Consider the following 23,056-nt stretch of genomic DNA (forward strand, 5'->3'; position numbering starts at 1 on the left):
TTGAGCCATTGGTCATAAAATCCTGATTTGAACATTTGAACAGTAGTAACAACCACAATAATAAAATAACTGCTTTGTACATGTTAGGACTAAACCCTCTTTTTTGAAACCCTGAAATTTAATCCTGCTTTACTCTCTAAACATGGGAATAATCATTTGAGAGGTTGTTTTTCCTCCATTTGGGCACAAACCCTGCATGTGGCACCCTGGCCTTCATGAACTCTACTGCATTGGAATCTTTTATACTCAGAGTGAAACTTGGGCACATACATTTTTCTGAAGATCTCTGTGTGATTCTGATGTGCAGCCATGGTTGAGAACAATTTTAATAGGAGATGCAGGCATATTAAATTACTCAATTGTAATTCTGACTAAGCTGGCTCCAAGGGACGGTGTATTTCAAAGTGTGGTTCCCTGGAACGTCAGCAGTTGAGTCATCCACAGAGCTGATTGATGATGCAAATTCCTGGTCTTCATGTCAAAACCTACTGGAGAAAGTCTTAGAACTCACATATATAAGCCACCACCTTAGGATATTCAACAGGAACATCAACACAACTTATCTATAATCTAGCGAGAAGAATGTCCCATGCTCTGAGCTGTCCACCTCAGCTGGGACAGACCCTTCCCACATGTCAGTCATGGCCAGGCTTGTGACCTTTACCAGAGCAGCAAGAAGTCACCTGTCACAGTGCTGTAGTTTTTAGAAAAAGTGCTGTTCTGTGTTTAAAATGAACAGAAACTGAATAGTACCCGGAAAGCATTTTTATGTGTATTTTAAGTTGTCATGTTTGGATAAAGTTGGTCATGTTAACTTTTGTAACTCAGTATTTTAGCACACATGCTAAATGTTGATATCATAGCCATGGAGGAAACCATCCATTTTCAACATCAAATCTGCCTAATAGCATGGAAAAATACATAGTGGCATATTTCAGCATTGTGGGCTTTTTCGGATCCAGTATGTGAAACATTGCCCTCTTTAGCACCTCAACAAGACTATTCTGCACCAGCTCCACCAGAATTTTAGAGACACTCCACTAATAGCTTGAGATAAGGATCTTCACGCAAAAAAGCCCCAAATCACAGATTTCAATATTGCTACTGAAAGCAGAGTTGCAAATTTGGCTTTTTTTTAATCATCAAGAGTGCCAATGACATAGATAAACACTTGAAGTCAGGCATGGCGGTGCATGCCTGTAATCCGAGAGATATGGAAAACTGAGGCAGGAGGATTGCAGGTTGGAATCCAGCCTCCCCAACTTAGTGAGGCCCTAAGCAACTTAGTGGGAATCTGTCTCAAAATAAAAATTAAAAGGAGCTGCGGATGTAGCTCAGTGATAAAGCACCCCGGCTTCAATCCCCCAGTATCAGAAACAAACTAACAAAAAAAAAAAATTTGCAAAACGTCACTTACAATACTTACTCATAGCAGACAACTTCCTTGAAAAGACGTTTATGACAGACTTTTAGCTAAGACATGAGTCCCCCATTACTATACATACACTTTCTTGATGAAGTGACAGCAATTGACCCAGCAACTCTACTGGCAGTGTTTCTAATGTGTAAGGTAAAAAGACCCCACCTGGAGCATCATGCTATTCCTGAGGGAAGCAGTGCTGAGATACCAATAACATTAGGGCCTCACGTCTATAAGCAGTTTTTGACTTCTTGGGCCTCGTAACTGTGCGGGTTTCTGGGTAAGACTGTGGGCTCTTGGTCTAGGAAGTTCAGTGAGAATGAAGAACAGTGAGGCATAGCCCCCTGAGTCAGTGCTTCATAAAGGAACCTGGACTTGACTATGGATTGCTAAGAAGGTAAAGGCACGAGGGAAGACAACCCAGCTTAGGAGAAGGGAGAATTCCAAGAAAGGCACCCTACTGAAAGTGAGCATGGGAACTTAGGGCTGGGAGGAGACTACCTGGCCACAAGAGGAAGGTGTCCAGGGTGCTGGGCAATAGAGTGAGTAGGCAGGGTAATAGAAAACAGTCAAGCACTGCATGAGCTAGGAATGTAGACATGTGCTGGTAGGAAACTGCACCATGAAGCTCAGCATCCGAGAGCTGGCATGAAGGCAGAAGGGCGCAGAGTTAAGAGCACAGGTGTGAAGACTGACGTCATCTCTTGCTTGCTCTGTGACCTGGGCAGTCCACTTAAACTCCTCATGCTGTACTTCCTGTATTGTAAAAGGAGAATAACAGTACCTCATTGGATTGCTGTGAAGACGGGGTGAGGTAATTGTTGTAAATCATTTAGCACAGGGCTAAATGGCATGCAACAAATGCTCAGTAATGGTTGCTTTATAGCTGTAAGATTTATTGGAACTTCACAATAGAGTTCAGAAATCTTGGCCTCTAGAGTATCACAGGAAGACTGTTAGAGGAACTGGCTAGAAACAAGGCAGGTAGAACACTTAGACTAGAATGATGTGATTGTGACCACAGAAGGACAGACAGGTCATTTGGAAAGAAAAGTGTATGACTCAATCACTCATTTAGGAAGAGGAATTAAAAGAGGAAAACGCATGAAGTATCTCAGACTTGGATCCCACTGATGGTACTGGCAGGGTGTTTAGAAGAAAAACCTGAGTTGTAGAGGCATCATTGGGAACTTCATGTAGGACTGTTTAATTGGGACTGATGGCATGACTCCAGGTAGAATCATCTGGAGACAAAATCGAGAATCATCAATGTAACTATATACACACCATTAAGATCGCTTTCAAGTGTGATGTTTTATTCACATTGTTTTAAAATATATGCAGACACGTTCTGACACGCTCAAGTTTAGTAATCTCCCGGTTGAAACTACAAAAACTAAGGCTAGTTACGAGACCTGACATTACGGATGAAGAACAAGACTGGGAGAGATTGTCAAAATTTTGCTTGATTGGAAAGAGCGAGGTTATCCAAGGACACTTGGAAATGGAATGGGGCTAAAGAAATTAGTGATTAGCAAGGCCCAGAGAATGAGTGGAGAGCCAGAAAAATTTGGAAGACGGGGGAAAAAGGCTAGAAATTAAGCCAGAGATTTTTGGAAAGTGAGTACTATTTCCAATTCGTTGTTACTGTTTTGTCCTTCCTTGGAGCTTCTTCATTCATTAAAGTGAGCCTTCTGTTGATGCCCTTATGCTTTGCAACAATTATAAAGATGATCTTTAAAATTGTGTTAATAAATAAATATATTAGAATATAAACCCGTATATTAAGAGGGGTTATAGATTTAGGCTGCAAATTATTCAGTTTCCATTTTCACCATTTTTAAAATGGTTTTTATTAGTGTCTTATAGTTATACATAATACTGAGCTTCATTTTGACATAATTATACATGCATGGAATATATTTGGCTTCATTTTAGTCTCTAGTACTTTCTCTTTCCCTCTCTTCCCTCCCCCATTCCCTTCCTGTACTCTCCTCGTCTTCCTCCTGTTTATTTATTGTTTTTTAAATTGGTGCTTTAGAGATATGTATATATAAAAGTGGACTTCACTGTGGTATGTTCACATATGTATACAGCATAATATGGTCAATTTCATTGTGCACTTCTCCCCTTTTCCCATCCCTCCCTCCACCCTCTCAATCTCTTTCCTCTACTCCACTGATTTCTATTTTCATGGGCTCACCATCTTTTTCCCCCTCATTTTACTTGAGCTTCCACACATGAGAGAAAGCAGTATCATTCTAATTTTAGTTTATGTGCTGCTGAAGCAAGTATCTGTTTTCACCATTTTTGATCAAGAAGAAACATAGTTCTATTATTTCTATTCCTATAATCTTCAGTTCTAAAAATTCTCCTTGTTCATAAATTTAAATTTTTGTGAATCCCTCTTCATTTTGATTTCTTTGCAAACCCTTGGTCTGTCCATAGTGTATTTATTACTACTGTCATTTCTTTATTTTTTTATGTAGAAGTGGTCAAATTGGAAGGAAGATAAGCAATAAAAGTAAGAAAAAAGTATTACCATCTTAGTTTAAAACAAATGTAAAACTGTAATTAAATAACAGATTAAGCTACCAGCTTAATAGATCTTATATTAAACAGGAAATGGATTGTTTTTGACATAGAATGTCTTAAATTTCTTTTTAAAGCAGAACAGAAAATGTTGCTTTTTGTTTATCATATTCATTTCTTCATACCTTCTCTCAATATTTTCACTCTAAAATGGGGAATGAACAGTTCCATGGATTAACATATCCTTTGAAATGAAATTTTTCAAAACTTTAAGCCCATTATATACCAATGTTCCAGGAACATTCAGGGGAAAAATTAATTGAATACAATGGTTTTTGGTTTTTTTTTTTAACCAGTTCTCCCATATATGCTTTCTTATTAAAATCAGTCAGTACTTGAAGAAAGTCTACCTGGGTACCATGAAAGAAAAACCGAGATCGAGGGATGAGAAGTTATTTGCAAGGTATTTTAGATGGTGGATTGGACTCTTTTGACCCATTGGTGACTTCTCGAGCACAAGTAGTAGATAGCAGGTAGTAGGGGCCCAGTGGAGGAAAAAAGCTGACCCTCCTACCCTCCAACTCTAGCCAGCGGCTGCTCAGGAAATGTTTGAAGGGCGCATCCATGTTATGATGAGTGTAGGCATGCTTACAACCACAAAACCCCCAACTAAAACAGCTTCAATAATAAGGAAATGCTGTTTTATCTTACAGGAAATTCTGAGGTGGGGTCATTCTGAGGGGGATGTAAAGTTCAAAATTCTGAGTTGGTTTTTCTACTTTTGTCTGTCTTCTCATGCTCCAAGCAGCACCTCAGACAGAGTCCTAGGGAAAAGGGACTGGCCCTCCTTCACATCTAAAGTTGTATCAGTCACCAGTAAGGGAAATGGGCTCACTGTGGCTGATTTAGTCTATTCCCTTTCACTGTCCCACCTGAACAAACTTTTTTTTTTTTTTTATTCAGTACTGGGGATTGAACCCAGGGCTTTGTGCTTACAAGGCAAACACTCTACCAACCCCGCTGTATCCCCAGCCCCAAAGTTTATTTTTTTGTTATAGAGGAGAAGGAGGAAATGGCCATTGCCTAGAGAACCAGTAGTGCCTGCCGCAGAGTGTGGTTTCTGCCACCCTAACCCTGTATTCACTTCCAGCTCTTGTTCTCGGGGCATGGGATCTGAGGCTGACCAGTTCCTAGAAAATGGTGCTTTTGCTGATTGAATAAGTTTGAGCCTTGTTGGGGCTTGCAGGGGCTAATTATTATTGCAACTCTGCTTCTTGCCCTGTATATATATATATATATTTTTTTTTTTTTTTTTTTTTTGTAGATGGACACAATACCTTTATTTTGTTTATTTAGTTTTTTCATATGGTGCTGGGGATTGAATCCAGTGCCTCACCCATGCTAGGCAAGCACTCTACCACTAAGCCACCACCCCAGGCCTGGCCCTGCATTTTTAAACCCAGATTCCCAGAGAATCTCATAGGTTGACTTTGTAGCTCACCAGCACCTCTGTGTGGTGAGTCCCTCTAGCAGGGTAGGTGGGAAGGGAGGCGTGTTAATCATTCCAAGTCCAGCCCTGGAGTTGATACCACTGAAATGGACTGTTTCCCTGGGAGCACTGGCAGTCTTTCAGGAACCTAGTATCCTGGAAGTGTTCTCCTTTCCTATAAAACCAGCTCAGTTAACCTGGGAAATCTCTCCCTGGATGCTCCTAGAGCAGAGCTGACAGAAGATTGATTTACTGGCATTGTCTGTCAGCGTGTGCTGATTCCTGTGTTGGATGGCTGATTTGCGCATAGCCCAACCAGCTCTGCCCTCATCCCCCACTCCTTATCCTGAACATGGCCTTGGAAAGCAGCTCAGTTGCAGGCTCTGAGGATAAGGACACATTGTGTGCAAGTAGTCTATGGGTAACAGCTTCAGCTCCTGGATCACACAGAGATTTACAAGTTCACTGGAGGTCAGCAGGATTCAGAAGCAACTTTCCGAATTACCAGTCAGGCTGCAAGGCTGCTATTTTAGTTTGCCTCCCTGTGAGCTCTGGTTAAGAGAGCCACGGTCCATGAGCGCTGTTCTGTGGTGTCTTCCCTTCCTGGACTTCAGGCACAATAAAATCTGCTCTAAGCTCATTCAGGTCATATCCCTTTGACCTGACTGATGTGCACTGAAACTAGTACTTTAGTAAATCTGTATCAGGTTTTAGAGAATTTTTTTAAATTTTAAGTTTCAATAGCCACAGAAAAGAGCTAGGGGCTGTGGATAGAAATTATGACTTATTTGAGTTGCTTTGTCCAAGAAGAGTTCTCGGCCACCTGAGAACCCCAAGACTTCATTAACCCTTTTCACAAACCCAGCCAAGACCTCATCCTCCAGGCAATGGGTAGGAGCTTGTTTTCCTGATTGTTTTACATCAGCGTGAATTTCAGTATGATTTTATTACTGTTTAACACTTTCTAAATATAGACCCATATCAACTGCTTTATTTCTATAAAAATATTTATGGGGGCTGGGGAGATAGCTGAGTCGGTAGAGTGCTTGCCTTGTAAGCACAAGGCCCTGGGTTCTATCCCCAGCACCAAAAAAAAAAAAAAAAAAAAAAAAAAAAAAATTTATGATATCAATTTTATTTTGTTTTCAGACATTTTTTATAAAGAATATGATTCATCTTGGAATTTCTTTAAGGACACATGAATTTGATAATAATTGTAACAGCTTTAGTAGTAAATTTAGGAAATAAATTCTCACTTTTTTTGGGTCTGGACTCAGTGAATCACTCATCATGATATTCAAGTTTTTTATATTCAAACTTTATTAGTGTATTGAATTTTGCATAAATTTGATCATAACCCAGTGTAGTTATAATGACGAATGTCCATGTGCACACATGGCTCTACTAATATCTGAAGAAATAGACCCATCGGTTTAGTTAGAAATTTTACCTAAAGATAATTCAGAAGTAATTATCTTTAAAACCTTGCAGATATTATATTCAAATTAATGTTTTTCTTTTTCAGAAAAAAAAATATTGCTGGACTATATTCATTGAATTACCTTGATCCCTTGTTTTTTTGTACTTGAAAAATTAATGTACAACAGTACATTAAAAATCAGGCTTTGGAATTTAATGAGATTAATTCTTCTAGGCTCTTTTGGAAGGTATTTTATTGAAGTACAGGAGTTATTAAGTAAACATCACCCTTGTGACTTAGGAATGAATGCAGCTTCCATATGATACTTTGTTCATGAAGAATTGAGCACCAGGAAAAATGACTCCGTATATTATTAAAAATAATCAAACAAAATTATTTTTGTTACAGTATTTTCAATTTGGATGACTCAGTATTTTTTGGTTGTTGTTTTCCTGTGTTCTAGAAAGGCATACACGAGTGGAATTTTAGTGCATCCTCTGTCAGGGGAGTGAGGTAAGTTTCCTTGGTACTTTTTATTTACTTAAAAGACACTTTTTTTTCTGGAATCTTTGTGGCCTGGTTTGGACTCTTATTATGATTTTAAAGTCCAAAGCATTTCAGGAATCCTACTATTGATGGGAATGCCCAACCTTCTTAAATCTCACAGTCTCCACTGTGAAAGGATTTCCAACAAGATGTTCACTGTTAGTGAATTGGACTCTTGAGCTGCTATAAACATTGATGTAGCTGTATCACTGTAGTATGCAGTCAGCCATAAAGAAGAATAAAATTATGGCATTTGCAGGTAAATGGATGGAATTGGAGAATATCATGCTAAGTGAAATAAGCCAATCCCAAAAAACCAAAGGCTGAGTGATTTCTCTGATAAGTGGATGATGATACATAACAGGGGGAGGGAAGGAGGCAAGAATAGAGGATGGATGGATTGTATAGAGGAAAATGAGGGTTGGGGAGGGAGTCGGGGCAAGGAAAAATAATAGAATGAGACAAACATCATCACCCTATGTACATTTATGATTACACAAATGATGTGACTCTACTTCATGTACAACTAGAGAAACAGTAGTTATATGGGGTATAACAAATGGGTTTGTGTACAATGAATCAAAATTAAAATAAAAAATAACCAGGAAAAAAAAAAGAAATTGACTCTTGAGTTTGTTGCCTGCTTAAAATGTGGTGACTTTGGGGTAAATGTGAATTGTGTACCTGAATCAAGATGTAGATAAAAGGGAGCTATGTAGAGGTCTTCTTTAGCTGGTTGAGTTTTTGGTTTATGTTGTAGGATGTTTTTCTGTCCTTTTGGTATACCAGGATCTAATCCCCCCTTGCATAGATCCAGAGCACACAGTTCATCTACCAGCCTGTATCTTGTGCATAATGTTAATTACATGGGATTGTAGGGTATGTTTTTTAAAACTCTTCCTAAGGTCACTGTTGATGCAGTGTTACAGTGATAAATTTCAGTTCAGCTGTAACGTAGCTGCCACAGTATGGCTGTCAAAATACCAAAGGCTCAGAAAATGCCATTTTTTGGGAGTTTGAAAAAAGAGTTGCCATTTCTTGGGAGTTTGAAAAAAGAGTATTTTTTTCAAATCGAGAGTCACAGGTTACATGTCTAAATACTCATTAGATATATTCTCATACTAAACCAATTCTTAAAAATTCCAAAACAAATTTAATTGTGTTTACTACTGTTTATCCCCATATAATAGAAATGGAAGACAACAGATTTCTGCAGGCCAGTTATGCAACATCCTGTTGCTTTTGGAACAATAGAAATTGACTTTGTTAGAGCATGAACTGGTGGAGCAGTCTGAGTCACTGATAATTTTCGTTTGCCTGGTAGAACTACCTGTTACCTAATGAATGATCTGAACAGAAATGAGTATGATTATGGACTGACTCATTATAGTCTTTCTAATCAATTCCTTCTCAAATTAAGCTTTCCTCTCTTAATATTTAATTTTAAACCCAGTCATTAGCAAGGCACTCATTATTTATTGCTGTGTTTTTAAGCAGTCCATCTGGTATAGTAACTGTAAATTCCACTTTATCAGATCTGTTTTCCAATCAATTAATTTTCTTTAATTAGGTATGGCAGTTTTATGATTGTGATTTATAACTTATGCATAGCATGCCTCCATCTGGCTATTGCTGGCTCATATGCTGGGACACTTGAATTCTATTCTGCAGCTTCAGAGAGAACTAACTTTTCCTGGCTTCCTCCTCTGTAAAGAAGAGGTGACAAACTGTGGAACAAAGTCCAACTAGGTCAGCAGTTTGTCTTGCATCACCCCAGAACTTGCCCAGATCAAGTCAATGGGCATTGAAAACTAGCTGTGTGCCAAATGTGGAATCCTGTTCTGCAGAGGACACAAAAATGCCTGAGGCATTAACTCCTCTCTTGAGCTCACAGTCTAGCAGGGAGGGGAGCAAACAGTTCACAACTATTGGCAATGGTGAGCAGTGATAGAAGCACACTCAGAACAGAAGTGTAGTAGAAGGGTAGTAGTAGGTCAAGGAGAAGGGGTAAGTTCTCAACTGGACCTTAAATGATGATTAAGGTTTCATTTTAAAGCAAAAAAAAAAAAATTATGTGCATTCAAAATTGAAGAAATAGTAGATGCAAAGGCATAACATTAGGCTCATTGCTTGTTTTTATAAAGTTTTATTGGAACACAGCTGCATTCATTCATTTGTTATCAAAGTCTGCTTCCATGCTCCAATAGCAGAATCGAGTGGTCTGGCCTGCAAAAACATGATACGTAGCTATCTGCCCATTACGGAAAATGTTTGCCAACTCCTGGCATAAAATGGTAGTCCACACCAAGTGCTCTTCTGCATTTCTTCACTTCTCTAAAATCTCTGAAGCTAAGGAGGTGCTTTGCTGCCTCTGCAAAGTGCCTTCTTAGCTCTGGAAGCATTTTATTGTTCTACAGAATTACCAAGGTCAGCCAACCAGTTGGTGTTTGTACTTTTCCTCCCAGCACACAGATTATTGCTACATTGAACACCGCCTTTGCATGCTAAATGGAAGGGACATGTAGTTTATTCAGGCTTATCATACCCCAGAGCAGCCCTACTCTGCAGAGATGAGTCAGAGGACAATTCTTAGAATAGTAAATAATATTTGTATTATGGTAGGGCAAGTATCATTTTGTAGGATGCTGTTTATGACTTTTGGTTATAAACAACATTGTTATCATAATTGGGATTGGATATAAAAAGTATTTAGTTTTCATTACAGTTCCATGAAAGTATTGCTGTTTTCCTGAATAATGTTATTTTGTTGTTGTTTCAGCATTTCTAAATTTGAAGAACGATGCTGTTTTCTTTATGTGCTTCACAATTCTGACGATTTCCAAATCTATTTCTGTACAGAACTTCATTGTAAAAAGTACGTATTTATCATTATGTGTGAAAAAGGCTGTTTGAACTTGATCAGTACTTCAAGTAATGATTGAACATGTAGCTCTTGTAGAGAATTCATGGCTGCATAGTTATATAAATACTTTATTTGGGCTAATATTTTATAATTATATGGTATGGTATGCAGTTAGAAAAATTAAATAATTTTTCTCTTTAATAAATCAAGTTTTTCTTAGTCGTAATTTATTTTCCCACAGATAAAAAATTTTTAAAAAAATTTACTGGTACTTTATAATTACACAGAATACTGGGATTCATTGTGACACATCTGTACATGCACATAACATAATTTGTTCAATTTTATTCACTAGTACCTCCTCTTTCCCTCTCTGGTCTTCCTCCTCTACTCTACTGGTCTTCCTCCAAGACTTACTGGTTAATTGTTAAAAACTGTGTCTCATTTTTAAAGTGCTCACTTATTACATGTAATTACCAAATTTTTTGTTCTTACATTCTTTTGAATAATATCACTGTTGTCTTTAACAGTGTTTTTTAACCCTAGCTCATGTTAGAATCACCCGGCGAGCATTGAAAAAGTACCTGGCCCAACCCCAGAGTAATTATATTGGATTTTCTGATGGAGATACAACTTGGTATAAGAGCCTATGATTTGATCTACACCAATAAAAAAGATAATTCAAGGGCTGGGGATATAGCTCAGTTGGTAGAGTGCTTGCCTCGCATGCACAAGGCCCTGGGTTCAATCCCCAGCACCACAAAAATAAATAAATAAATAAATGAAATAAAATTGACAAAGCCACGAATTGCCTTGTATGTTTGTGTTCACCCACCTTGGTGTGTTTCTTTTGAGCTGGTTAAATACTTCATGTTCCTTTAGAACATAGTGACTGACAATGGAGAAATAGAGACGTGAATGACAATTTAGAAGACAAAATGTAGATGAGAGCCAATTTGGACTTACATTGTATTGGAGAAGATTGGAAACAAGAATTCCTATGTAGGGTCTTATTTTCTGCCTACACTTAAATTCTCAAGGCTGTTGATTTGTTTCTATGGTAATAATAGCTAAGATTTCTGGAGTGCTTACCCCAGACTTAATATCTATTTTAGTCTTCAGTAAAACTCTGATAGGTAGGATTAATATCTTCATTGAGAAGATTAAAGTAAATAGGATCTTGGAGAGTTTATCTTAACATCATATCACTAAAAAGTATAAAATTGGAGATTTGAACCAGGCACATGTGACTCTAGAATATAAGCTTCTAGAACTCAAACTGGACTTCCATCTCACTTTGTTATATTCTGCTTAGAGGTGTTCATATTGAAATTTCTGCATTAGTGTCTGCTGCCTGTTTTTACCTCTGATCTTAACATTTGTCTTTAAAGGCAAATTTTTTCCTTACGTTTGTTCATTTTCTTGATTTTGTGTCTAACTCATCATGATATTTAATCTGCATCAGAGCATGCTGTTTTTCCAGTCAGTTTGGGGATTTTTTTCTTATCATTGGCCAAGAAACATGTTAGAGGAAAAGGAAAAGTGATGAAGTAAGCACATATGTGAACTCCATCAGCAGGCTTCAAACTCCAGTATAGATTTTGATCACTGGCATGTTCTTTGTGACCAGAACAATTCTTGATCAAAGTAAATTCTCAGTGAATATTTGTTGAATGGATGGACGAATGAATGGATGAACAGATGCATGGATGAATGAATGGGTGGATGGATGACTCAAAGGATGGATAAATTGAAATACAGAAATAGGTTTGAGTTGTGTTAGGTAAACTTCTTGTAACACCATAACCTGCTCTGCCCTTGGGCTAGCCTTGCATGATCTGAGAGGTCATAGCCCTTGATTGTAGTGCTTCCCTAACTTGATAGGTGTAAACCATTGTCATCTGCTGTGAAAGGACTACACTTGGCACAGTAGACAAATTTGTTTCTCATTCTGGTTATATTGCTTGGCTTTAAAATAGTCTCCAGAAATAAAACTTTACAAGAGTTCTGAAAGAAAAATGTTGGTCATCAAAAGAGAGATGGTCTGTCATCAATATATTTATAAGCTAGTCTTTCCTAGTTCACATCAGTATTTCATAGACTGTATTTACAAGACCCTGCTCAAGCAGAAGATTTATAAACTGAGGTCAAACGTTACAGTAGCCAAATAGTCACTTGCAAATTTAGAGATAATAGATCTTCTGGGATATTCAAAATAGAGGGGGTTTTCTTGTGGTTTTAAATAATAATAATATTAGCAGCAACTAAAATAACACAAGCTAATTTTTTTGTTTTTTGGTACTGTAGATTAAACTCAGGGACATAACCACTGAGTCACATCCCCAGCTCTTTTTATTTTCTATTTTGAGACAGGATCTTGCTAAGTTGCTTAGTGTTTCACTAAGTTGTTGTGTCTGACTTTGAACTTGTAATCTTCCTGCCTCAGCCTCCCAAGCCACTGGGATTACAGGCACTAGCTAATATTTTATGTTAACAATGCTAAAGCTAAACGCTTTACAAGTATTACCCTAAATCATCTTCACAGCAACCTATGAAATAGGTACTTGTATATTCATTGTTTTATAATCAAGGATTCAGAGAGGTGCATGTGTTTTTCTAAGATCACAGAGATACCAGTAATCTTCTTCTGATATCTAAGTCCACATTCTTGACATGTCTATGAACCTGTCTCACCTCATTGTTGTTATTCTGTTATGTATTACATTATTATTGTTTGAATTTTAGGTATTCAGACATTTCTAGAAAATCCTATTGGCATGTTTTCTTTTTGAAAAATTCTGATTTTTTTTAACTTATTTCATAGAGACTCTAAACTCTAAATTTTGGCTCCAAAGACACTTTGGGACATATCTGCTTATACACCAATTTGACCTCAAATTTTTCAGTTTTATGATTATATGAAAGTATACACATCCAGTAGAAACCGTACTTTGAATTTTGACCGTTTCCTGGGTCACCGATATGCCATATAGTGGTCTTGTGAAGCTGGGCAGCAGCTGTGAGCTCCTGGTCAGCCCCAGTCACCAGGATGATCAAATGGTGCTGTGCTGTGCACTGTTACCAGCATATTTTGGATACAGGTATTCAATAAATTACATGAGATATTAAATATTGTTATAAAGTAGGCTTTGTGTTAGGTGATGCGCGACTGTTGGCTAACCTAAGTGCCTGAGCACACGGAAGGTAGGCTGGGCTAAGTGAGGATGTTTGGCAGGTTAGGTATATTAAATGCATTTTGGACTTAAGGTTGGGTTTTTCAGGATATCACCCTTCATACATGAAGGAGCAGGTGCGTTTATTATTATATGGACATGTTACGGATGCCAACTTTCTCTGTAGGTTCTTTGAAATGGTGAACACCATTACCGAAGAGAAGGGGCGAAGCGTGGAGGAAGGAGACTGTGAAACTGACTCTCTGGAGGTAATGACTTTGGTTTTGGTGGTCGTTTGACAAAGTTTCTCTGTGTCTGATTTTTTAAAACAAACTCTTTAAAGCCTTATTGAGGGAGAGGATGGGGGTTTGCATGGGTTTGGGAGCACTGGTAAGAGATGCAAGGGCTCAACCAGAGTTTAAATTTTCCTTTCATGTTAAAAGCAACATCTGGAATCTCTTTGGTTACAAAAGGGCTAAAAAGTAAACCCTGGCAAGCTCTCCCTCCGCAGTACTGAGGTTTGAGGATTGTACTTACCTAGAGTAAGTGACTGTGCTTGTCCAAGAGGGTATCAGTGCCCTCAATGCCGGACCACAGCGCCCACACACATTTCCATTCTCCTCTGAGATATGTGCAGTTCAAACGCACAAAACTCAGTGAAGATTCTGGGTGATAGAACCCTTTGTGGCCCCGATTAGTGCATTGTACAGAGAACCCGAAGCCTTGGAGGTGAGTGGAATAAAGGCAAGAGGTAAAAGCAGTCACCCCAACTGTTGTTCCTTTCAACCAGAATTCTTGGTTTATGCCTTATGGATGCAGCACGTTGCTGGTAACTATTTTTAGTTCGCGTCCATTTTAACTGCCCTGTCTGCTGTGTGAAGGAGAACCTTCCAATTTTGCAAGGAGTGACACTGTAGGGTTCGGAGAATACTGACCCCCGACACACCGGCATCTTGAGTGTCTGAAGGATGACTCCAGACCATGACTCTAGGCCACCATTCTCTCCCAAGTCCTCCCCAGTGTTTGTCTTGGGACAGAACTCTGAATTTAAGTGTCTTAGTGTATTTGGGCTACTATAACAAATCCTGAAAACTACTATAAATGCTCATAAACAGTAAAAATTTATTTCTCACTGTTGTAGAGGCTGGGAAGTCCAAAATCAAGGCGCCAGCAGATTCAGTGTTGGGTGAGGGTCTGTTTCCCATAGATGCAGCCTTATTACCATGTCCTCTCATGGTAAAGGAGATGAGGTAGCTTTCTGTGGTCTCTTTTACAAGGCCACAAATGACAGCTCTGCCATTATGACCTAATCACCTCACCAAAGACCCCCACCTCCTAAAACCATCACTTTGGGATTAGGATTTTAACATGGCTATTTTGGAAGGACACAGTCAGTCCATAGCACCAAGGAATACTGAAAATTATATTTTTAATGTTAACGTGAAATTGAAGAAACTATATATAGATCACCATCTGATTGGTATACTTACTAGGTCACTTTGATAATGTAACCCATACACTGAATTTTTGTAAGATATTGAATCAGTAGGGTAATCATTGAGGGAAAGTTCAAATGTAATAACCACCATTTCTAAATCAAGCTATAATAACCACACTAGACAACATTTATTTGCACGATTGATCAGATCAATAGTTTGGGAACCACATTCTAGGAACTAAAGTATGAATTGCCTTAGAATTTGTGGTGAATTTGGCTAGCTGATTTTTCCAAGCTTCAATCTCCTGTGTGTAAAGAGGAAGGAAGATTACTTTTGACAGAATTGTCAAAAGGGTTTGGGAATCAAGATCCTCTGATATATATATATATTTGTGTGTGTGTATATATATACACACACACACATGTATACACACATACATATACATACACACACATACACACACATATATATATATACATATACATACACATACGTACTCATAGTATATGCTTTATAAGAGACCCTTCCTGATTGATAGCAAGAACTATGACCAACTAAATAAGGAGGGAAATGCTAAGATTTCTTCCCAGGAATATCTAGATTACTTACCTCATGTTATTTACCAGTTTATATAATATTGTTCTGATTTTCAAAGTGCTCCTAACTTTACCTTCTCCAGTACATATTTTATATATATATATATATATATATATATATATATTTTTTTTTTTTTTTAGTTTAGGTGACACAATACCTTTTTTTTTTAATTTTTATGTTGTGCTGAGGATCAAACCCAGGGCCTCACGCGTGCCAGGCAAGTGCTGTACCACTGAGCCTCAACTCCAGCTCTGGATATTATTATTTTAATGTAGGACAATTTACATTCTCTCCTTGTATCTCATTAGAATAATGTAAAATCTCTGACACAGAATGAGTTCTTCCACAGTATTCTCAATGGGCTTTATAGACTGTGGTAAGAATCCAGGCACCCTTGTGTTTAGGGTTTGGCCATTATGTCACAGCTGGTGATACTCCTACTATTTTTTCCATTCATATTCTGTTAGTATAACATTGCTGAACAGTTACAGAGATGCTCTGGGCAGGAGGATGGTGAAATCCCCTTGTCTTCCTGTCAGTGTCCTTTCAGAACCATAGCTATGAGTGATGAAGCCTTAACTTACATTTTTGCATAAGCTATGATAATTATCCATTATATTTCTTAGATATTTTAAACATTTTCCATTTATCATTATGCTAAATAGTTGATTTAAATGAATTCCTTCATTTTATTACCACCAACCAAACTCAAACTTCAGCCTGTGAGTGATATACCAAAAATAGTTCCTGTCCTTCCCATTCTTTTTATGGCAAACAAGAAAAGTTATTTTATATGTCATCATTATGCCATGAGTGAGATTTGTATGCAGAATAATTATTTTCTGATCTTTACCTCAATCAGAGATAGAATTTATCTTGTTTCAATACACGTACCAATTACTCTCGAAGCCTTTGAGCCCTTGGCCCAAAACAAAGTAAGAATAGTAGAAGGGATAGACAATACAGACGTGCTCTTTACTGTTTCTCTTTTCACTTAGGGTGAAATCAGCATTTAGCAAACATTAGCCATTAATGTGATTCTAAAAATTACAAATTGGAAACTAATTCCTAGATTTCCTGGCATTTAAAAAACTTCTTAGAAGCCTGAGTTAGCTAGGCCCAGCTTTTCTTTCTTTGAAGTTTCTTTGCAACTGTTCTATTGCCAGTGGATTCAGCCTCCTGTGGTCCTGATCTTCCTCCAGCAGGTCCCATCTGGCTGTCCTGAGATCTCCAGGCCGAGGGCAGGAGTTCTGCTTCTTAGATTGGCAGTAGTCAGTTTTGTACAAAGTTTTGCTGGGCTGAGCAGATTTCATTCCTTAGATTAGAGTTGAACAAGACCTTTAAGGTCCCTTTCAGCTTTGCTATTTAAAATAATTTTTCAAGATTAGTACAAACAGTACAAGGTCGTTTCAAAGATAGCTAAAAACCACTTCTCCAAGGACTTTTCTGTTTTTATTCAGAGACAGTTCTTTGATTCAAGGCCTCATATTTTGACTCAAGGCTGTATGTTGTAGAAGTATTGTGAACCCATATTTCAAATAATTTAATATGTTAGTGAATTTATATTGGAGTCATTGAGAAGTTGATTATAGCTGACCTCTAGGGTATGGGCACTTACTAGCTGTGGTCCCTGTTGTGCTTCCTGCTTTCCATGCATTGATGAAGAGCCAGGGCATCTGCCCACCACCCCAGCCAGAGATCTCGGAGCACCCTCTGCCTCTTAGCCCTCATGCCCAGTTTTTCCTCCAGCCCCTTCATGTCACCCCATCACTTCCCTGGTCCCAGGTCTTTACCTTTCATGTGGCCTGACTCCGTCATCTTCAGAGCTCTCTCATGCAGATTAATCCTGGGGTTTCCCAAATTTACAACCTTTCTTACTGCTCTTTGTAGAGGAGTTTCTGCACCATATAAAGTTCTTTTTTTTTTTTAGTTGTACATATTTTCTGTATATTCAGTTTTTTTTTTCTTTTTTTTTTTTATTTTATTGTAAACAAATGGGATACATGTTGCCTCTCTGTACATGGCGCAAAGGCATACCATTTGTGTAATCATAAATCCACATACAGTAATGTTGTTTGATTCATTCTGTTATTTTTTTTCCCCTTCCCCCCACCCCTCCCACCCCTCTTTACCCTCTATACAGTACTTTCTTCCTCCATACTTGCCCCCCTCCCTAACCCTAACTCTAATCCTAACACTAACCCTTCCCTCCCCCCCATTATGTGTCATCCTCCACTTATTAGCGATATCATTCGTCCCTTGTCTTTTTGAGATTGGCTTATCTCACTTAGCATGATATTCTCCAATTTCATCCATTTGCCTGCAAATGCCATAATTTTGTCATTCTTTATGGCTGAGTAATATTCCATTGTGTATATATACCCATATAAAGTTCTTAACTCTCTGGCTGAGACTTACCCTTTCCTCACCACAGAGCGTCCCAACTGTGTCAAACTCTCCTCTCCACTTCCTGCCTCAGAGCTTGTCAGTCAGACCCCCAAATCCACAAGTCCCTCTTGTGGGCTGCTGTTCTGCCCCTCTTGGTGACCATACCCTTACTTTTTGAAATCCAACTTTTTCTCTTGAAATCAGTTTTCAACCCCACTTCCCACTTTTCTCTGTCCGTATGGCATTTTTGCCAGCTCCTCTCCCCAGCCCTACCTACTGTATCATAATTTGTAGCCTGTCCTGTGTGACATCCCAACACAGGACCGTGTTTCTTTTTCAATCGCATAGCCGTACGTGGTGCCTGGAGTCCAAAGTTCAGTTAGAAGACTGAAGAGTTTGAAGTCAGTCAGTGACACAATCAAGTTGTTCAATGCCTAAAACTGGGAAGAAAGGGACATGGATTGGAGGGGGTGGTGTAGATCTGGGAGGCTAGCTCCAAGGTTGTTTAATCAATGTTCAGTCATCAAAAGAATAAGCATCATAATCAAGCTTAATGCCAAAACATAGCTATTACTGACACATCTTCTTATCTCTTTATTTCCATGAAAAGAAAATTAGATGCAAATTACTGCGGGCCTTGGATGCTTAATACAAAATACTTTGTTTCTGCCTTTTACCTTCTTCCAAACACATACCCATTCATTCATATTGTTGTTCTACCCCCTTCCCTCTCTTCCTTTTCCCCTTCCTCCTTTCTCTGTCCCTTTTTCTCATGAGCATTTGCACATCACTTTAAAAAAAAAAAATCAAATTTGTGTGTGATTGACACAAACCTGAGGTACTCAGAGCAGTGTGTTCAGTGATCATGGAGAGAACGTTGGCCGCTTATGTGGTGGAGTGGGGATCAAGTAGGATGAAAGGGACATTTTCCTTTGACTCAGACATTTGCAGGTTGATGAAAAGACCTCACCATTTCCTTTTCTGATGATTTGCCTCACAAACATTAGCAAACAGCAAATTTTGGGTTAGAATTCATTTTAATTGATTTGGAATCTCCAAGTAGCAAATGGGCTTATTTTTCTTTAACATCCTATTTCTATTTTTGTACAGATCTAAAAGTGAATACCCACAGTTACCTTACTGAGAAAATACAACACTTAAAGTGTTGTATGATATGAGTATCAATTTGCTATTCATTCATTCTCTTGGGTAGAGAAAAAGTTCCCCTTTTCCTGTTCCAAGTTCTGTAGTTGGGTGGCTTGCAGATGAATCAACAAAAGGCAAGTTAACAGGGGAAGAGACAAAGTTTATTCATTTAGTCAAGGGAAATGACTGAAAGAAACTGAACGTGAAAAAGTGGGTCATCTTAGTAAGAAGGGGATTTAGAACTTCAAGGGAAAACAGGGCAGGACAATAATCAGAACAAGTGAAAAGTACAGAAAGTTTTGATAGTTTCATTTCTATAATTTCTGAATGTCAGTGGTCCATCTCCCTTTTAAATGTAAAGTTCTGGGGAGGGGATTTATGGCAACTCTATTTTCAGGAGGTTTTGATTAAATCAGAAGAAAAAAAAAGGATTTAGGACAGTTTGTGTTTGTTTGTTTTTGTTTTGCTTTCCTGTAACTGCTATTGAGATGTTTTCAGCCTAAGATAATCTTAGTCCACATTGGTGGATGCAGGTGGATCTCATTAATTAACTCAACATTGATTGCATCACTGTGGGTAGTGGGCATTACTCTAGATGCTGGGAATTCAGCATAGAACAAAATGGAGAAAAATCTCCACCCTCAGTTCACATCCTAATGAGAGACAAACAATAAACATAAACAAGTGAAATATTTAATATGTTAGTGGTCAGTGTTAAGGAGAAAAATAAAGCAGAGGATTCAGGAAGTTGCAGTGCAGCAGGGGTGTGTGCAATTTTAGATAGGGAGGCTCATTAAGAAGGCAATCTTTTATACCTACAAGAGCAAAGGCAATTTGAACCCTAAAGAACAAGAGCAGTGACATTATAGATGCCGTGATGGAATTAGCAGCGTGACCCTCTGAAAGCCAAGACCTTTTTCTGATGATTCAAAAGGGTAACTGCAGCTTGCTTTGAAATTTGTACTGTTTTTATCATTAATAAAGTTATGGCTTCAAAAAAGAAAAAAAGGCAGTGATCTTTTGGTCCAGGGATGTAGCTCCATGGTAGAGTGTCTGCCTACCATGCATGGAGGCCTTGAGTTTGGTTCCCAGCACTGCAAGAAAGAAAAAAAAAAAAAAAAAAACCCAAAAATCAGTAATATAGGTATTTATACTTTGATGTAGTTGGCATTTATTTATGTTTTAGGCATTTACATATTAAGGAGGTAATAGAGACTGAAAATTAACAAAACAGCCATTTGGGTCCTTAAGGTGATTACTCACCTAATATATAGTTAAGTCCCCAAGGGAAGTGCCTGGGTTTTAAAGGTGGGTCTTTCACTATAGGTCCCTTGGCAGTACAAGCACTGAATGAATCACCCCCTTGTTGTATGGCCTTGTCAGTATTGTATTCCTAAGCCAATTCTCTTCACAGCACTAGTTTAGATTGTTCTGTGTCAGCAATAATAAAGAGATGATTCTAGAAGTATTCCCATCATTACTTTGAAATGCAATTGTGTCTCCCTTAGCAACAACCTGATTTGCTAACCTATTGCCATAGAAATAGATGGCAAAATATATAAGCATGGTAATAGCACCCTTTATGTTTTTAAAAACCTTCCTTTTCCCCTCCATATTTGTCATTTGACAGACTCTGTCTTCCCTGGTGCTTGACCATAGCTGTGCTTTAGATTTTCTGGCCATCACATAGGTAAACTTCTATCTTCATAGCCCAGACCAACCTCCTGTCTGTTTTAGCTTCCTTTAAAGATGTTTTTTCAATTTCTTTCTCTTGTAAAAATAGAAAGAGGAGATTAAAAAAGAAAGAAAGAAAGAAAGCCGTGATAATTCATTGGGATGGTTTTATTTAAATCACACTGGTCTTTTTTTTTTTCTTTTTTTTCCATTCCAGGGATCGAACCCAGGGGCACTCAACCACTGAGCCACATCCCCAGCCCTTTTTGTAATTTACTTAGAGACAGGGTCTCACTAAGTTGCTTAGGGCCTTGCTAAGTTGCTGAGTCTGGTTTTGAACTCGGTGATCCTCCTGCCTCAGCCTCCCAAGCTGTGGGATTACAGGCATGAGCCACCATGCCTGGCTCTACATTGGTCTTATTCAATGGCCTTTTGATTTTGCTTATGACCGCTTTCTTATACAGGAACCAACTTCTGTACCTAATACATAATCTTTTCTAAAAAAAAAAAAAAAAAACAAAAACAAAAAAAAAACTATAGTCTTTGGATTCTTTAGTTTCCTGAGGGAAACTGAAACTTAAGCATCCCCATCAAGGTTTATGTATTCTTTACTGTTCTACATAAATATCCCTTTTGGCAAAACTACTTTCAATCAAAAATAAACTTCATACTTCCTTTAAATGTTTTATTTTGGCACCTGGTTGGAAAAAAAAAAAAAGTTCTCAGCACATTTTCTATACTCTGATTAATTAACTAAGCAAATTATTACTGAGCATCTACTGCAAGCTACATATTGTTAAGATGAGGGATAGAACAATTAAAGATGAAGTTCTCAGAGAGCTCAGAGGCCAGGAGGAGATAGAGTCAAGGGGCAAGAGAAGGTGGAGTGGCAGATGCCTGATTATGGCAAGTAGAGGGCCTTGGAAGGCCAGCTGACCAGAGCCCAGCTCTGCTCTGGGGGACCAGATGGATATGTCGTTCCAGGAAGCTTCCTGGAGCTTGGTGTTGAAGCCTAGAGTGGAATTACGTAGGAATAGCAGCTGGGTAAGGAGCCTCCTGAGCACTCCATAGAGGGAAGAGGTTGATGAGAGGGAAGCTGGACGCAGAGGCAGTCATCAGATCCTGAAGGCCACTTATACTCTGCCAAGGAGGTGGGATTTTATCCCCAAAGCAGCAAGGAGCCAGTAAAGCAGAGGCAGTGTTACTGACGTGGAAGACATACTTTGGAACTTTAGACATTGCAAAGTTCACTGTCACCTAAATGGAGAAAACACTGTGGAATGTAGCAAGAAGAGAGGAGGGGACCCAGAGGCCTCTTAAGGCTCTGGTGAATTAGTACAGAAGAAAAGCCTGATCCGAGGCAGGAGCGCTGAGGATAAGAGATGCAACCTGAATTTGTGAGACTTTAAGAAGGCAGTGGCCAATCAGTTTGATATAGGGAGCAAGGGAAGGTAAAGAATGGAGTCTGAGAGGGCAGATGTTACCAGATATGGCTTGAAAAAGCAAGTGGATGTTCAGTGGATATTGACAATATACTGGAATGTCTTCAGCATACTGGCATTTGGGTAATTGAATTAATATTCAATTTATAAGCCCTTATACAGTAATAGGGTTCCCCTACAGCATTGGTAGTGGAAAGAACACAAGATCTTGAATCTTAGGATCTGGTCTTAAACCATAATTTCAACATTTTCACTGAAAAAGATGTTTCTGATCATTTGTAAATTGGGAGTAATCGAGACTTTACTATGACACAGGCTTATGACAGTCAAATAAAATAGGTTATTAAAAGTTGAGGATTTTTTTCTTTTATAAAATTGCACTAATATAAGGTGATGGTGATTCTAGGTTCAGAGTTTAGGGTTCTGTTCCTTTGAAAGAGCACGTCGGCAAAGCTGCACTTCTTTATTGATGGCCCCTGCTGGGAGCCTTCTAGGGTGCAGAGCAGTGCAGAGTACAGGACCACAGGATTTGGGGGTGGAGACTTGGGCTCCTTTGAGTGACATGGCTTGAACTGTTCTTACTACCTCTTTTCAGGAGCCCAGTTTTCTCTCTAGTTTGGGCACATTGCTGCTTATTCCCTTCCCCTGCAAACCTCCCTGGTCGTCTGCTCTGAACAGGACCATCTCCAGCCTTAACATTAGGTAGTCAGCACAGTAGCAGTCTCTAAGATACCCCTTGGCACCTTGCAATGGATGCTTAGTGTTGCCATGGAGGAAGTAGACGTCTCCTTCCTGAGCCAGAGACTGGTCCATGATGGGGAGTCAGGTAATGTGTCCCTTTTTAGCTCTGCCTCCTTTTATAATCTGTCTTTGGTATTTTGTAGGTTCCCTGTATCATATCTGAGTGTGAATTTATTTTTAATCTTT

The 23,056-nt window shown here is 38.6% G+C and overlaps 1 protein-coding gene across 3 annotated transcripts in view; it reads left to right on the top strand.

The window, feature by feature from the left end:
- The window catches only part of MAP3K5 (mitogen-activated protein kinase kinase kinase 5), a 210,643-nt gene that overhangs the window by 128,483 nt on the left and 59,104 nt on the right, over window positions 1–23,056 (top strand). For all 3 annotated transcript variants that reach the window (XM_079146205.1, XM_079146206.1, XM_079146207.1), the window contains exons 12-14: window positions 7,325–7,374; window positions 10,187–10,282; window positions 13,631–13,712. In XM_079146205.1, the coding sequence (XP_079002331.1) occupies window positions 7,325–7,374; window positions 10,187–10,282; window positions 13,631–13,712 (228 nt within the window). The remainder of the gene's footprint in view (window positions 1–7,324; window positions 7,375–10,186; window positions 10,283–13,630; window positions 13,713–23,056) is intronic.

Source organism: Sciurus vulgaris (assembly GCF_902686455.1).
Source record: "Sciurus vulgaris genome assembly, chromosome: 7".
In the NCBI taxonomy this organism is placed as follows: Eukaryota; Metazoa; Chordata; class Mammalia; order Rodentia; family Sciuridae; genus Sciurus; species Sciurus vulgaris.